This window comes from Peromyscus maniculatus, chromosome 14 (genome assembly GCF_049852395.1).
Source record: "Peromyscus maniculatus bairdii isolate BWxNUB_F1_BW_parent chromosome 14, HU_Pman_BW_mat_3.1, whole genome shotgun sequence".
In the NCBI taxonomy this organism is placed as follows: Eukaryota; Metazoa; Chordata; class Mammalia; order Rodentia; family Cricetidae; genus Peromyscus; species Peromyscus maniculatus.
The window spans coordinates 48,461,131-48,477,579 of record NC_134865.1 but is presented as its reverse complement, the minus strand read 5'-3'; the positions used below and the strand labels follow the sequence as shown (position 1 = coordinate 48,477,579).

At 43.2% G+C, this 16,449-nt stretch overlaps 1 protein-coding gene across 1 annotated transcript in view; it reads left to right on the top strand.

Annotated features, from left to right (window-relative positions):
- The window catches only part of LOC102906465 (uncharacterized), a 40,198-nt gene extending 24,724 nt beyond the window's left edge, over positions 1–15,474 (top strand). Inside the window, exons 5-9 of the mRNA XM_015991998.3 lie at positions 1,398–1,700; positions 3,979–4,176; positions 7,914–8,120; positions 10,394–10,630; positions 15,207–15,474. Coding sequence (XP_015847484.1) covers positions 1,398–1,700; positions 3,979–4,176; positions 7,914–8,120; positions 10,394–10,630; positions 15,207–15,365 — 1,104 coding nt within the window. The 3' untranslated portion in view covers positions 15,366–15,474. The remainder of the gene's footprint in view (positions 1–1,397; positions 1,701–3,978; positions 4,177–7,913; positions 8,121–10,393; positions 10,631–15,206) is intronic.
- The last annotated feature ends 975 nt before the right edge of the window (positions 15,475–16,449 follow it).

The window sequence follows — 16,449 nt, the reverse complement described above, 5'->3', positions numbered from 1 at the left end:
ACGAAGTTCTGGCTTTTTTTCCCTGTAGGTTTTTAGCGATACAAACTTATTATTACTTTTTTGTTGTTGTTGTTTCCCCCAGTTTTACCTAACAACGACAGCAACCCCCACCCCACCCCAGCAACTGAACTTGCTGACTCAGCGAGTGGCCCTCCCTCACGGGAGGAGCTTAGCAGGGCCAGGACATGGCTCAGCTGGTAAAACCTCTTGCTGAAAATGTCCGGTTACTGTTGCTCAGTCCTCAGATCTGACGGTGGAAGGAGAGCATCAACTCCCAGAGGTTGTCCTCTGACCTCCCAACGTGTACTGCAGCAACGTGTGCTGTTCGCATTCACACACACCACATAGGCACAACAATAAATATTTTTTGATTAAAAAACACTCGGGGTTTATCTTTCTTTCTCTTGTCATAATTACAATAGAAATAGGTCAGGAGGAAGAGCTTTGACTTTGTTCATTTACATTATCGATATATTCGATAAGTATGGCTTTTTTTTTTCCTTGCAGTATCAGGGATTGGTTTTGGGGCTTCTAGAGTGTTAGGCAAGCACTCTACCACTGAGCTATAGTTTCAGCCCTACTTGAGTATAATTCTTTATAAAAAAAAAAAACACCTGTTTCTTTAACGGCTCTTTACATAACGGCTTCGGTATTCATTGGTGACCCTGGCCTGGATCAGTTGTTTCGTTAGGAGTTAGAAAACGGTGGCCTCCAGCTGGGCATGGTGGCATGCAGCTAGCTGTAATCCTAGCACTAGAGAAGGCTGAGCTGTGGGATCTCCAGTTTGAAGCTAGCTTGAACTACACAAGACCTTCTCTCAAAAAAAGGAAAAGAGCCAGTGTGACCGCTCAGCGGGTGAAAGCACCTTTTGTGGCAGCCTGATGACTTGGGTTTGGTTCCTGGAACCATGTGAGGGATAGAAGGAGAGAAGTGACTCCTGCAAGTTGTCCTCTGACCTCCATGGGTACCGTGGTCTACGCCCCCTCTCTCATAATGATAAATAAAATAGTCAAAAATAATAAAATAAAATGATAGCTTTTGAATTCTTTCTACAATTGAGCTCGAATGCTCTGTAGAGTTTGCCCTCATCTTTGGGGCTGGCTGTTTCAATTCCCACTTCTTACTACTATCAGCCCTTCTTTTAAATCTATGCCTTGTTTCTTATGTGACTCTAATGTTTCTTTTTCTTTTTGTCCTCCCCCCCGCCCCCCAGACGGGGTTTCTTTTTGTAGCCCTAACTATCCTGGAACTCCCTCTATAGACCAGACTGTCCTCAAACTCATGACTCTCGATGTTTCTAATTAAGGGTCTTTTCTCCTAAAGTTTTGTGTTATTACTGTATTCATAGTTCATTGAGTTTCAGACGGGAAGTTTAATCCCTGTGTTGCTACATTTAGGACAATGGTGAAGCCTCCAACTTTGAGAGAGACATTATTTACTCTGAAGGACCAATTGATGAGCAAGACATTGGGGGTAAATGTCAACACGATTTGACCGACAAAGAAAAATTAACATCTGAGTTCGACAGACCTCCATATTCCTGCAGCTGGGAAACTACACCTGAGCAAGCCCATCACCAGGATTTCCTCGGCCAGCTGGCTACTCTACTGAGTGACAGCATTGGCCCCATACTAGCCACAGAGGAAGCAGTGAAAGAGAGGATCCAGGAAATGGGTGCAAATGAACAGTTGTGGAAATCTGTAAGTGTACTGGCAAAAAAAGTTATTCTTTCCGATTTAATGAATGTATGTGCTTTCGTGTGTTTGTACCTATGCACGTGAATATGCACGCATATGTGTGTTGATGCACATGGAAGCCAGAGGTTGCCCCTGGGTGTGTTCCCTGGAGCTCACTGATTTGGCCACTCTGGCTGGCCAGTGGGCTCCAGGGGTCTGCCTGCCTCTAGTGCTTGGATTACAGATGTGCACCAAGCTTTTTATGAGTGGTGAGTATTCTAATTTGGGTCCTAACGTTGGCACAGCAAATACTTTACCATCTGAGCCATCTTCTCCCTTCCCCAATTTTATTAATTTAATATGTAGATTTTGATATAACCCAGTTAGTAAGATCTTTGGTTTCATTGCAATTTTTTAAAATATTTATTTTTATTATTTTATTTATGTCTATGTGTGCACGTCTATGTGAATGTATGCTACTTGTGTGCACGCCCAGAGAGACCAGATGAGGACCTCAGATCCTTTAGAGATAGAGTTATGAGTAATTATCAGCTGCCTGGCTGTGAGGGATCTCTGTGACCACCACAGCCTGCAGAGCAATGATCCTCAGGAGGCAAGAAGGTAGTTCAGTTCAACATGATTCCGTAGCCAGTGTTGGTTCAAAATTTGAGAGTCTGACCCCAGGTAATTTATTTTAAGCATATTTAAGCACAGCACAATTTGGTGAAAAACTTTCCTGGTGATAAATAACTCAATCCTTTGTGCACAATAAACCTTAAGACATGACTATATCAAACTCTTTGTAAAGTACATGTGACATCTTTCATAAAGATGGATTCTATAGATTGACTACATGTAACGTCTTTCATAAAGATAGGTTCTATAGATTAACAAACTCACAGTAAGTGTCTGGGGATGGGGTATAGTTGTCTTGGCCACACAAATAATGCAAAAGTCACCAGGCTATTAATCACATCCACTCCCAGGCTTCTGGGCAGAAAAAGTTCTACATTCCTCCCCTTGAAGAAACAACCCTGTGTGTTTAACATTCCTGGTTCTCCTAGTACTTATCTGTGAACACAAGAACTTCTGTGCCAGCCAGGTGGCGGTGGCACAGGCCTTTAATCCCAGCACTCAGGAAGCAGAGGCAGGTGGATCTCTGTGAGTTTGAGGCCAGGCTGGTCTACAGAGTGAGTTCCAGGACAGCCAGGGCTGTTATACAGAGAAACCCTGTCTTGAAAAACAAAAACAAACAAACAAACACCTCTGTGCCTCCCACACCTGACCTGGGTGTTGGGTGCTGAGCCATCCACCTCTCCATCTCTTCATTGTCATTTTGATTGCATTTTTATTACTAAGTGGAAGAAGAGAACAGGCTGTCCATAACTGTATCAGAGACACGATGGCTTGGTTAGAGCACAGAGCCCTCCTATGACCCCAAGCTCCACCATCTGCCAGCTGTGTGGTTTTGGGCAAGTTACTTACCTTCTCTGTGCCTTAGTTCCATTTGTAAATTGGAGTGAAGAGCTGACATTCCTACTGCCAGTAGGGTTGCAGAGATTAAACGGGTTAATAGATGATAAATGCTTAGTGGAGTTCAGCATACGATCAATACATATTAGTTTAACAGTACTGTATTTAGCTGGACATGACAGCACATGCCTATCTATAATCCCAGGTTTTGAGAAGCTGAGGGTAAGATTGTGAGACCCAGGGCAGCCTGGGCTACACAGCAAGGCCCTGTCACAAAGAACAGCAACAAAATCGTTATGCAACTTTATTTCCCACTATGAATACATCTTATCTTTGTGTATCACGGTTTTCTACTTATTTCTTAAAACAATAAATATATCCAGATGTATGATCCACAACTATAATACTAGTACTTGGGAAGCTGAGGCAGGAGAAATGCTGTGAGTTCAAGATTGTCCTGGTTGACAGAGCAAGAATCTGTCTCAGAACTCCAAACAACCAATGCTGTAGAGATGGCTCAGTGATTAAGAGTACTTGCTGCTCTTGCAGAGGACCTAGGTTCAATTCTCAGCACCCACATGGTGGCTCACAACCATCTGTAACTCCAGTCCCAAGAGATCTGACACCTCTTCTGGTCTCCTTGGACACTGGCCATATGTGATGCACAGACATACATGTAGGCAAAACACCCATACACACAGCAAAAAAGTGCGTGTCAAATCTACTCAGTGTCCCCTCAGTGTCTATGGAAATGCAGCTTGTAGGTAGTTGGGAATGACGTGGGGAGCATGGAGCACCGGAAATGTTTATTTAATGTTGTGTCTTGCAGAAATCGGAAGCCCTGCAGCAGGAAATTCAGACGCTCACCAAGAGACTGGAGCAGCTGTACCACCTCTATGAAGAAGCTGCTGAAAGGTCACCCCAAACTGAAGAAAGTTATATGGGACAGAAGAGACCCTTGCAACATCTGGAAGGAAAGGATGCTGTCAGCTCCCCTCTGAGGAGTGCAGACATGGGCAGGAAGAAGGTAAGAAGTTCCTGAGGGCGCCGAGGTTCTCTGAGGATGGGCACATTTTGTTTTACGTTTTACGTTATCAATAGCTTTCACATTATTGAAGTTGCTTATGCAATTTATATATTTCTATTTTTTTTGGTGTGTGTGCATGTGTATATGTGTGTGTTAGCATCTCACTGTGTAGCCCTGGCTGTACTCAAACTCACAGCATCCTCACCTCAGCCTCCCATGTGCTGGGATCACAGGTGTGCACCACATCTGGTGCATACTTTTCTTGAGAATGAAAAAGGGAGTATTTGCTTCAAAGCCTTATTGCTTCCGATTTTCTAAAAAAGGCCTCTCGTCTTTCCTTATTTCTTTTTATCTATTGCACATATATTTGATAAGTATTATCATGGCACTTGTTAATATGAAGCTTACTTTTAATATTTTTTTAGACAGAGTTTAGTTTAACAATATAATATAGCCCAGGCTAGACCAAAAACTCTCAATGTAGCCAAGGCTAACCTTAAATGTATAGTTCCTCTGCCTCTGTCTTCACAGTCTAGCTGAGATTAGAGACATATACCAACTCCCCTGGCTAATACATATCTTAATTCACTTTTAAGTGGGATGAACAGGAAATGCACTTGAAGAAATGGCTCTCTAGTGGTGGAATTCAAGGTGTTGTGACGGATGACATGATTGCTATCTGTGAGGGGCCACTGATGACATTCCTGAATTATTCCGCTATAAGCCATTGACCTCTCTGCTTCCTGATTCCATGTTTCCATGAGGGAAGAGGCAAACCAAAAGGGTAGGAATGGCTACAGTTTATGTCCAGGAGTTTCTGCTTCCATTCCAATGCCTTTGCACAGAATTTATGTGTCGTGTCCTACCCTGTGCCACACTCTTCTAGAACGATATGGCTCAGTGCAATCTCGCTTACTCACTCACCACTGACTGAGCCGGTCTTTCAGCCCGATCACCAATCAGTGTGTGTGTGGTGTGTGTGTGTGTGTGTGTGTGTGTGTGTGTGTGTGTGTGTGTGTGTGTTGTTTCCTTTGACTTGCTGGGAATCAGAATCTTACCATGTGTCCTTGGCTGATCTGGGACTTGATACACAGACCAGGTTGGCTGCAGGTGCAGAGAGATCCACCCACCTCTGCCTTCCAAGTGCTGGGACCATACAGTATTTTTTTTTTTTTGAGTAATTTCTTGTTTGTTTAAAAAAACAAAACAAAAAAAAAAAACCTCTCTCATTGGGGCTGAAGAGATGGCTCAACAGTTTAGAGCACTTGTTGCTTTTGCAGAGGACCTGGGTTTGATTCCCAGCACCCACATCATGGCTCACAACCATCTGGAACTCCAGTTATAGGGGATTCAATACCTTATCCTGGCCTCCTCAAGTACCAGGCATGTATAGGGTACATATACAAGAATGTAAGCAAAATGCCCCATCATTCTGAAATAGCATTCATTTTTGCCTTTTGAGACAGGGTCTAGTGAGACGTAGTGATGTAGCTTGATATGGAGACCAGGCTCGCCTCAAACTGAAAGGTCTGCCTGCCTCGGTAGCCATTAACGTCTTGTGGCACCATGCCAAGCTTCACTCTGAAACGACATGAAAGAATGTGCCTCATAGTGTTCAAGCTTAAGCATAAATTCTGCGCCCACTCTTGAACAATAATAATTCATTTATGTGTAAAATGTAAACAATTTATTAAATTTTAAGAAAATACAAATAGCACATCCTATCCACCATTCTTTTAAAAGGTCTCAGGAGAGCAGTAATAATCGTCCCTCTTTCTGCCTCTGTCATCCCAGGAACCAATTATTTAGATGTGCGTCTTTCAGAGACATTGCTATGGTGCCTCATCGTTGCAGTAGTAAAGTGAACATCACAGCCAGTTGAGTCTGGTGACATCTTCTGTTTGTTTCTCAGTGCACACACAAATTCTAACGACATTATATTGTAGTCTATTATGTTTTCATTATATGTAATACCTATGTCAAAACAAACTAGTAAGGTGTTCTTTAGAAAGACAAAATAGACAGCCCAGGCAAGCTTTTTTAGGGAAGGTGAAACTATGCGGCGCTTGTGCGGTGATTTGAATAAGAATGGCCCCCATGGGTGCATATATTTGAATGCTTGTTTCCTGGTTGGTGGAACTGTTTGGAAAGAATTAGGAGGTGTGGTCTAATTGGAGGAGGTGTGTCACTGGGTCTGGGCCCAGTCTTTCTCTGCCTCTAACTTGTGAATAGGAGGTAGCTCTTAGCTCCTGTTCTGGTGCCAGGCCTGCCTGCTGCCATGCTTCCCGCCATGATGGTTGGAAACTCACCCTCTGAAACTGTAAGCAAATCCCCCAACTAAGTGCTTTCTTTTATAAGTTGCCTTGATTATGATGTCTCTTCACAGCAATAGAAAAACAACTAAGGCAATTTGTATAAACAGAAAAGGAAAATGTAAAAGAATATTTTGCCCTCTAGGGACGCTTGGTGGAACTCCACAGTAGAGCGTGTGCTAAGCATATTTAAAAACCTTGGTTTGATTTCCATCACAGTGGCGATGGGGAGGGGGGAACAGGAGAGGAAAAGGAAGGAGAGGAAAAGAGGAGGGTGGAGAGGAGATTTAAAAGAAATACATTATTATGAAGAACATAATGAGACAAAGTCAGATCTAAAACCCCCAAGATACTCAGAATACCAAGAAAGAAAACTATTGGGCATAAGAAGACACCCTAGTAAGGTGGTAGATAATTAATAAAAATATAAACACTTGGGCTCAGGTGGTAATGTGCTTGCTTAGCACAAAGGAAGTCCTGGGTTCCATCTCCAGTGACACACAAACCATGTACGGCAGCACATGCCTGTGAATCCATCGTTCTGGAGGCAGAGGCTGGAGGATCAGAATTTCAGGGCCACCCTCAGCGACATGGTGGGTTCCAGGCCAGTCAAAGATCCATGAGCACCTGTCTCACAAACCTTCCTCCAAACCACCAATAAACTCCAAGACTTTGAGGCAACACTGTTGTATGGGAATATTTTCTTTCGACTATCTTTTATGAATATATAAATATATAAATGAATACATAAATGTATATATAAGTATATGTATGAACACACACACACACACACACACACACACACACACACACATATATATATATAAAGACAGAGTTCTCTGTGTAGCCCTGGCTGTCCTGGAACTTGCTCTGTAGACCAGGCTGGCCTTGAACTCAGAGATCTATCTACCTCTGCCTCCAGTTGGGATTAAAGGCATGCACCACCATCACCCGGCATTTTATGACTATTTAGCATAATTGAAATAGTTTCTCTTATATATTTTTCCATTTAACAGCTTCACTATTATTTTTAATAGATATTTTAGAAATAATTTCTAGAGAATGTATATTTTATCATGCATAATTTAACTTCTGATTTGACAATGGCATGGTTTCCATTTTGTCCATGCATAATTATGCTGTACATCATGCTGCAAGTGAATCGTTATCCAAATAATACATTTTAATGCATTCTCAGGAAGATGGATGAATCTATGCTAACACATAGTACTTATAAAATTTATTTTTTAACTATAGTCTTCATAACATTGAGTCATCATTTCATCTGCATATTTGATTTTCCTGATGATTTTACTAGTTCCTATTTGTGCTGACAGATACTTTATTTATGCCATTAGCATTAAACCTCACCCAGAACATCTTAAAATACCGTTCTGAATTTCCATACTGTTAATATCTACAAAGGAAAACTCCAGGACTCGGACTGCCCAGACAGATAAACACCGGAAGTTCAAACAATTGGAAATACTATTGGATATTGAGCAGAATTCGAAGATGGCTGCCTGCCCAGGAATGGAGGAGAAAATTCAGAAGCTTCAGAAGCAGCTTAGTGATCTGAAGTTGTCGAATAAAAACATGAAAACTCAACTGACGAGAATAAACGTCCTTAAAGTAAGCGAAGGGAGCCGGGCTTCCCGACAGTCCCCCGCGCTTCGGGGTTTTCCTGGTTTAGCGACATGTCTCCCTGTGAACTTTTATACTAAGTGGCCCAAGCCAGGTTCCACCACTCAATGACACAATGGAAAGAGCCTAATTAGGGGTCTGGAGAAATGACTCAGTGGTTAAGAGCACCGGCTTTTCTTCCAGGGCACTGAGGATCGATGCCAAGCACCTATATCATGGTTAACAACCATCTGTAACCCCAGTTCCAGGGGATCCAACCTGACCCTCTTCTGACCTCCTCAGGCACTGCATGCACATAGTACATAGACATACATGCAAACAAAACACCTATACATGTAAAATAAATAAAACATATATATTTAAACAGCCAAATTAATAGTGGAAAGCCAAAAAAAAAGGGAGATTTATTCAGTTTGGTCACATTGTAAAGAGGGACAAAGAGATCCAGTGAACACCCCCCAAGTCCATCTTTGGGGTCTTGAAATGGGATCACAGTTAAATAGAGTTTAAATATGCACATTGAGTTTGAATGTTCCTGGTCAAGGTGCCATCCTCCCGACCACTGACCCATCACTGTCTGGGCCTCAGCCTCATCCCTTACATTGGTCTGACAAGTTGTTAAAATTGTGTAAAATTTCCTCCTAGCAGACAAGTTTCCCCTCTGGCTGGTGACTTTTCCTTCTCCCAGTGTGAGGTTTCTGTGGAAATTCCCATTTCTTTGGGGTCGTTGTTTGAATAGTCTGATAGTCGATTGAAAAAGACAGTGTCTCCTTAGAGCAGCTTCATTTCTGCTAGGTCATTTATAGAGCTGTGGCATGTGCACACACACACACACACACACACACACACAGACACACACAGATACAAACATGCGCATGCACGAACACATGCTTGTGCACACAATTAAAATGATTTTGTATACGTGCAAAATAATATTAAAGCCTATATATAACTCACTGTTTTCAACCTTCCTAATGCTTCGACCCTTTAATACACTTCCTCACGTTGTGGTGACTATAAAACTATTTCGTGGCTACTTCATAACTGAATTTTGCTACTATTATTGATTGTAACATATATATCTGTGTTTTCTGATGGACTTAGGCAGCCCCTGTGAATGGGTCATTGAACCCCAAGAGGGTTTGCAAACCACTGCTACAGGAAAATAAACTGGATGTCTGTGTAGCCAGCAGACAACATGCTGTTAATCCCATTAAAACCCGTGCATAGCTCACTGCTTCTCAAAAGTGGCTACTGTTCAAACTATCACAACTATAAGCCATTTGCTTTTTGCTTTAGTTTTTAAAGATCTATTTATATGTGTTTTATTTTATTTTATGGGTATGCACCTGCACGAGGGTGTGTATCATATGCACCCAAATGCCCACAGAGTTCAGAAGAGGGCATTGGATCCCTCGGAACTAGAGTTTCAGGATGTTGTGAGCGGCCTGATGTGTGTTGTCAGAGTCAAACCCAGGTCCTCTGCAAGAGCAGCAAGCATTTGGAATGGCTGAGCCATCTCTCCAACACCGTCTTTTGGTTTTACTGTGGTGTTTGTTTGAGAAAGGATCCCACCAAATAGCTTGGGCTGGTCTGAACTCTGATCTTCCTGCCTCGGCCCATGAACTGTTGGGGGTCACACTCTTTTTTTTTTTTTTTTTGCCTTATTGTGTTAATAGATTATTTTATTTTTAATTTTTTTGTGCTGTTTGTGGGCCTTTTAGTTTCAATACTATTTCAAGAGTTAGTTGTATCTGAACTCATAGTGACCATCTGGTGTGCAGTTTATCAAGGATATTTCTTTGCTGCAGAACCAGTTATTTTCTGGTTTGATATTTGGTTAATGTATAGTATCACTGAGGACATAGAAAATCTGTTAAGCCTCTTTAAATTCCATGTGTCCAGTATATAAAATTGCTAGGACAAGGCAGGTTATTAATGAATATTAAAGTGAAGAAATAGTCTCTTAATTCAGAAATTGGTAAGATTTTCTTTCCATATATTTTTATGATTTTTTTAAAAGGCATTTGAGCCAGAAATGGTATCACAAGCCTTTAATCCCAGCACTAGGGAGATAGAGGCAGGCAGATCTCTGCCAGTTCAAGGTCAGCCTGGTCTACTTGCTAAATTCCAGGCCAGCCAGGGCTACGTTGTGAGACCCTGCCTCCAAACAAACCGAGTTGAGTTGTCTAGTCTGTTACTTCCAGGAGATCTGAGCACATTTTTCTCCGTCCTTCCCTGTCCCTTCTGTCCTGACACAGGACAAGACAATTGAGAGGCTCAGGCAATCTGTAACAAAAGTCGAAACAGTGAAAGAGAAGGCAGCTGACAAAACAGACAACCTGAAAACCCTGTCAGACTCGGCGGAGCCAGCAGCCAGATCAGAGAAGGAGAGAGCCCACCAGACGCCAGCCCACCAGACGACGCCACCCCGGGGCCCTCCTGAGCCCTCCGCCACCAGGAGCACACCGAAAGGGGTCTCAGGACGAGAGCAAGAGGTCTCTTACAACTACGTTAAAAACTAATTTCACTGACGTGGTCAACACTCACCTCAATGTAGACCTTAGCTAACTTTGACAAAGAGGGACTCTTTGGCTCATGGCATCAGAGGTGATTTGAACCGCTGAGCCTCTTACAAGGGCAGGTGTGTCCCTGGACCCGCAGTCAGCGCCTAACCCCTCACAGGGCCTTTCTCCTTCTCTTCTTGGTGTCTGTGTGACAGCCTGTCTGTTTCACTGGTGGCTGTTGTTTCCCTTCTGACAGGAAACGTGGCCACTGAGAAACATGTAGCTTTATATTTCGGTTCTGTGACAGCAGCAATAACCCCAAGAGAAGTTCTTCTGGGTCCACATTGGGTCAAGTGCATCTCCCTGTGACCCCAACATGGCTGGGGGCCCGATATACGCTTATTTTAGTTTCGGTTTGTGTACACAACCTCTAACTAACTAGGATGGTCGAAGCATGTAAGATAGAAAACTGTGTTTCTGCCGGGCGGTGGTGGCGCACGCCTTTAATCCCAGCACTCGGGAGGCAGAGCCAGGCGAATCTCTGTGAGTTCAAGGCCAGCCTGGACTACCAAGTGAGTTCCAGGAAAGGTGCAAAGCTACACAGAGAAACCCTGTCTCGAAAAACCAAAAAACAAAACAAAACAAAAAAACAGAAAACAATGTTTCTTTTTTTGTTTGTTTGCTTATTTTTTTGGGGGGCGTGTTGGTTTGTCTTTTGAGACAGGGTTTCTCTGTGTAGCCCTGACTATCCTGGAACTCTCTATGTACCAGGCTGGTCTTGAACTCACAGAGATCTGCCTGTCTCTCTGTCTCCCGAGTGCTGGGATAAAAGGTGTGTGCCACTAGCCTGGCAAGACGTTTAAATATTATATTTTATTTTCTTATTTTATTTTATGTGTGTGTGTGTGTGTGTGTGTGTGTGTGTTTGCGTGTGTGTTTGCCTGCATGTATGTATGTGCACAATGTATGTGCCTGTTGCCCTCGGAGGCCAGAATGAAGTACTAGATACTCTCTGGAACTGGAGCTACAGACAGTTGTGGATGCTGGGATTAGAACCAGGGTCCTGTGGAAGAGAAGAGAGATCTTAACCACAGGTCTATCTCTCCAGCTTCCCAATTTATTTGTTTGTTTATTTATTCATTCCTTCGTTTATTTAATGAGTGTTTTGCGTGCATATATGTCTGCATACCACATGCGTGCCCGGTGCCTGAGGAGGCCAGAAGAAGGTGTCAGATCCCCTGGAACTGGAGTCACAGGTCGTACACTTCCATGTGGGTGCTGGCAATCAAACGTGGGTCCTCTGCAAGAGCAGCCAGCCCTCTGAACACTGAGCCATCTCTCCAGACCCCACTTTTAAAAGACACTGGGGCATGTTTCATGGAGGTGGGTTGTACAGTGGAGGGGGAACCCTGCCTGAGGTCTCAGGGGCTGTCGGATGGCACTCTCAGCCTTTGCATCGGTGGAGGCTGGAGGCCTGTTGGTACATTCTAGAACAATGTCCCTAATAGTCACACAAAGGTAGGCAATGAATGGCACTCAAAAGGATGAGCTAGGCCAGGAGAGTTTGGCTCTGGACCTGCTGCAACCTTCCCAGTCTCACGATCATTAAAGTTCTAAACACTGAACCATCCTTGTATCATGTTTGACACAGGCGTGACTTCTTCCTGGGGGCTTCAGTTAACATCTCTGTACTTATAAAGCAAAACAAACATGTTTTTGTGGTACTGGGGATCAAACCCAGGGCCGGCCTCATGAATAGTTTGGAGCAGTTGTTAAGCAGTGTATCATATTAGAAATGAACCCATTACTGTAAGATGCACTGACAGAGAGTTGTATCAGCAGCTTCTCTTTCCTGTTTCTGTCTTTTCTGTGTGTCTGTGTTCTAGCTTGCTTTCGCTCTTCAGTGTGCTGGTTGTATTTTCAGTCACATCTCTTCTCCTTGGGTACGCTGTTTCATTCTTCATTTCTGAGGTGATTTCCTGCTGCTATTGTTTGATTTCAGAGATCAGACCTTTCTTATCCGAGAGACACCTTGGTCATAGTCCTTAGCCAATTCTGTTCTGAATACATTTGAGACTTAAAAGGTCCTCTCCACGTCTGCAAATTCTTGTTTAATTGATAATTTCATTTCTGTCAAAGTGCTGTATCCAAACATGGCTTCCATGTTTCCTGGCTGTTTGGTGTGTATGTGTGTACATGTGTGCACATGTGTGCGCTTGTGTGTGTGTATTGCAGTGCATTTTATCACCTGAACAGGTTAGATGACACTGACTTTTCATTTTTGTCCTAAGATAGTCCCGTATAACTTTTCATTTGTTTATTCATTCACTTTAATTAATTAATTAATTAATTAATTAATTAATTATTAATTTGTTGGTTTTTCAAGACAGGGTTTCTCTGTGTAGTTTTGGTGCCTGTGCTGGAACTCACTCTGTAGCCCAGGCTGGCCTCGAACTCACAAAGATCCACCTGCCTCTGCCTCCCAAGTGCTGGGATTAAAGGCGTGCACCACCACTGCTCGGCTTCATTTTATATTTTTTAAAGATTGCTTTATTCTTAAACATGAGTATGTCTGTGTGAGCATGTGCTATGTGTGTGTGTGTGTGTGTGTGTGTGTGTGTGTGTGTGTGTGGTGTTCTCAGAGGCCAGAGTCACTGATCAGTCACAGATGGCTGAGAGTCACCTGGCATGTATGCTGGGACTTGAACTCGGGTCCCTGGAAGAGTCATATGTGTTCTTAAGTGCTGAGCAGTCTCTCCAGCCCCCATTTACGTTAAAATCCGTGTATTTGCCCTAGTCTTTTCATATTTCTGCTTTAGAGCCCTTACCAGGGTTCTACTAGAATGTATGATAATTTTAGCTGAACACTGCCCTCTTCTGTTGTGACAACAAGGACGCACGATTGAATTTCTTTCTTTCTTTCTCTCTCTCTTTCTTTCTTTCTTTTCTTTTCTTTTCTTTTTTTTTTTTTTTTTTTGGTTTTTCGAGACAGGGTTTCTCTGTGTAGCTTTGTGCCTTTCCTGGATTAATTTCTTTTTTTAAGGTGGCGGTACTGAGGCAGGGCCTTGCAGGTGCTAGAAAAGCACACTGCCACTAAGCTGTCAACCGAGCCCTTTAAAAGCTTCCTTTTGAGACCGGTTCTCACCCAGCTGCCTGAGCTGGGCTTGAACTCCTTCTCCAGCCCAGTCAGGCCTGGAACTTCAGCTGGTATTACAGGTGTAAGTGGTTTCCTGAAGTCTTTGATTGGAGGTGATGGGTTTCTGTGATGTCTCCTGCAATATTCTTTGTGTATTCCCATCGGCCCATTGCTCCTCTTTTCTGCTACCCACCTCTGCCTTGCCCACGCTCTGCAGCATTCCTCAGAAACCTTGCCTTCTAGAACCGCCATTTCTGGTCTCATACCCTTCCAAGCCTCTTTAATTTCACTTCACCTGGGTCAGTGTGCTGATCCCCCAGGTCTCAGGCTTGTTGTTGGCATTGTGTCTGGGGATTAGGGTTGTCTGTGTGCCACACCATCACATCGAATTCACCACCCTCTGGAGCTGGCTCGGGAAAGTCATGTTCCCCTCACATGCAAAGCGAAAGCTGTAATTTTCCTTCAATTGACTTTGTGGGTGGTTTTTTTTTTATTTGCTGTCCTTGTTGATTTCTTTGTCCTTTGGAGGATGGTTGGAAACATCTTTCTGAATGTCTGAAGACTGCTATTATCATTAAGCAAATCAGAAGCCCAAAAGGCAGTTTGTCACACCCAGTGGCACATGTCAAATGTCCCCAGTTCGGAGATTGAGGCACATGGGTCACTTGAGCCCAGGAGGTTTTTTTTGTTTTTGTTTGTTTTGAGACAGGGTTTCTCTGTGTAATTTTGGTGCCTGTCCTGGATCTTGCTCTGTAGACCAGGCTATCCTCGAACTCACAGAGATCCCCTGGCTCTGCCTCTCGAGTGCTGGGATTAAAGGCTTTGCCACCACCGCCCGGCAAGCCCAGGCGTTTTAAGGCTAGACTGAGTAACAGAATGAATACAAAAAAGCATGCTGGCGAGATAGCTCAGCGGGTAAAGGCGCCTGCTGCCAACCCTGACAACCTGTGTTCAGTCCCCGGGACCCACATGGTAGGTGGGGGGAACTGACTCTTGAAGGATGTCCTCTGACCCCCACATGCACGTGCAAATAAATACATGTAAAAAAAAGTAATCACATGATGAATGAATTATAGGTAGTAATAAAAGTAGGTTTAATGCACAGAAGTACAAGATGGGAAGAGATAAAAATGCACAAGAAATTTTAAAGAAGTCCTGTAACAGAATGGATTTTTCAAACTTGAAAATACCACTCCACCCAGGCCTGGTATGAAGCCCGGCGGTAATTGCAGCATTTGGGAGTCTGGTAGGGAGAAGGTGGATTCAAGGCTAGCTTAGCTGCACGGCAAGACCCTCTCACCACCCTCCCCATAGGATGCATTGCATTACAGAAATGTTTCATAAAATTCAGTCTGTACCAATTTCACTGTGCACAAGGAGCAGGTGGCTCATGGCAATGATGTATTGATTTTTCTCCGTGGTTCTTTACAGCTTGCTGACTTCCGAGAAACCATTATGAAGCTGTTGGGATTTAATGTGAAAACAGCAGACAAGGAAGTCATTAATCAGCTGAAGCTTGTCATCCAAGTTTATGAAATCTCCAACAAATCAAAGACAGCTTCTCACTGTGAGACAGAACAGGACAAGTGAGCAAGTTCCGCCTCTCCTTGCTGTCAAGAACTGACATACAGCTGTTCCTACAGCATCTGGAAAACAGCTACATTGTGAATAAAATGCACCTGGAAAGTTTCACTTAAAATCTCTTCTCTCCTGTGTTTGGTATTTACCTTTGCTTCGTGATGATCTTTCTTTACATTTATTTCTGGCTCAGTCTTTATCGTCACTTGTGATATATGATACTTATTACTGTTACTGACTGCATTTTAAGCAGGATATGAATCATAAACACATTCTTAGTTGCCATATTTATAATCATAGTTAGTAGCCCATGTCTTGAATGAATGATTTATTAGATAAACAACCCCCTTTAGAAAAGCGGATAATGTTATATTCTCTAATTGTGTCTATCTTGTTTTTTTAAATGGGGCATATGGATATCAGATATGACATTTTGAGGGGTAGGAGAAGTCCTGTAACTAGAACAGGCAATAGACTATTTGTGGCTATCGTCCTAGCATTTAATAGCCTCTACCTAATGTAGGCTCATTTTCCACTTAATAGTTACTTCATTCATTTACATTTGTGTTTTGAGAAAGGGTCTTGCTCTATAGCCCAGGCTGGCTTCACACTCACAGCCTTTCCAATTTCTAGAAGTGGCTTCCTCCCCTACCCTTGAGACAGGAACATGCTAAGTAGCTGGGATTAAAGATATGGGACACCACCGCCCGGCACCTTATTCTTTCTTCTGTTTGAGACAGGATCTTCTGTAGCCCAAGGCTAGCCTTGAATGGCTTTTAATTTTTTTCTTTTGAACAGGGTCTTACTACATTGCCCTGACTCATATGTAAACCAAGCTGGCCTGGAACTCACAGAGATCCTCCTGCCTCTACCTCCCAAGTGCTGGGATTAAAGATGTGTGCCACCATGCCTGGCACACACCTGGCAGCCTTGAATGGCTTTTCCTATCACCACATCTTAAGTTCTGGGATCATAGATGTGTGTGAGACACAACTCTCAGCTTTGGGGGACTCATTTTCATGACAGAGTCTCACTTATATAACCTCGGCTGGCTTGGAACTCATTGTGTAGCCCAGACTGGCCTTGAACTGGCAGC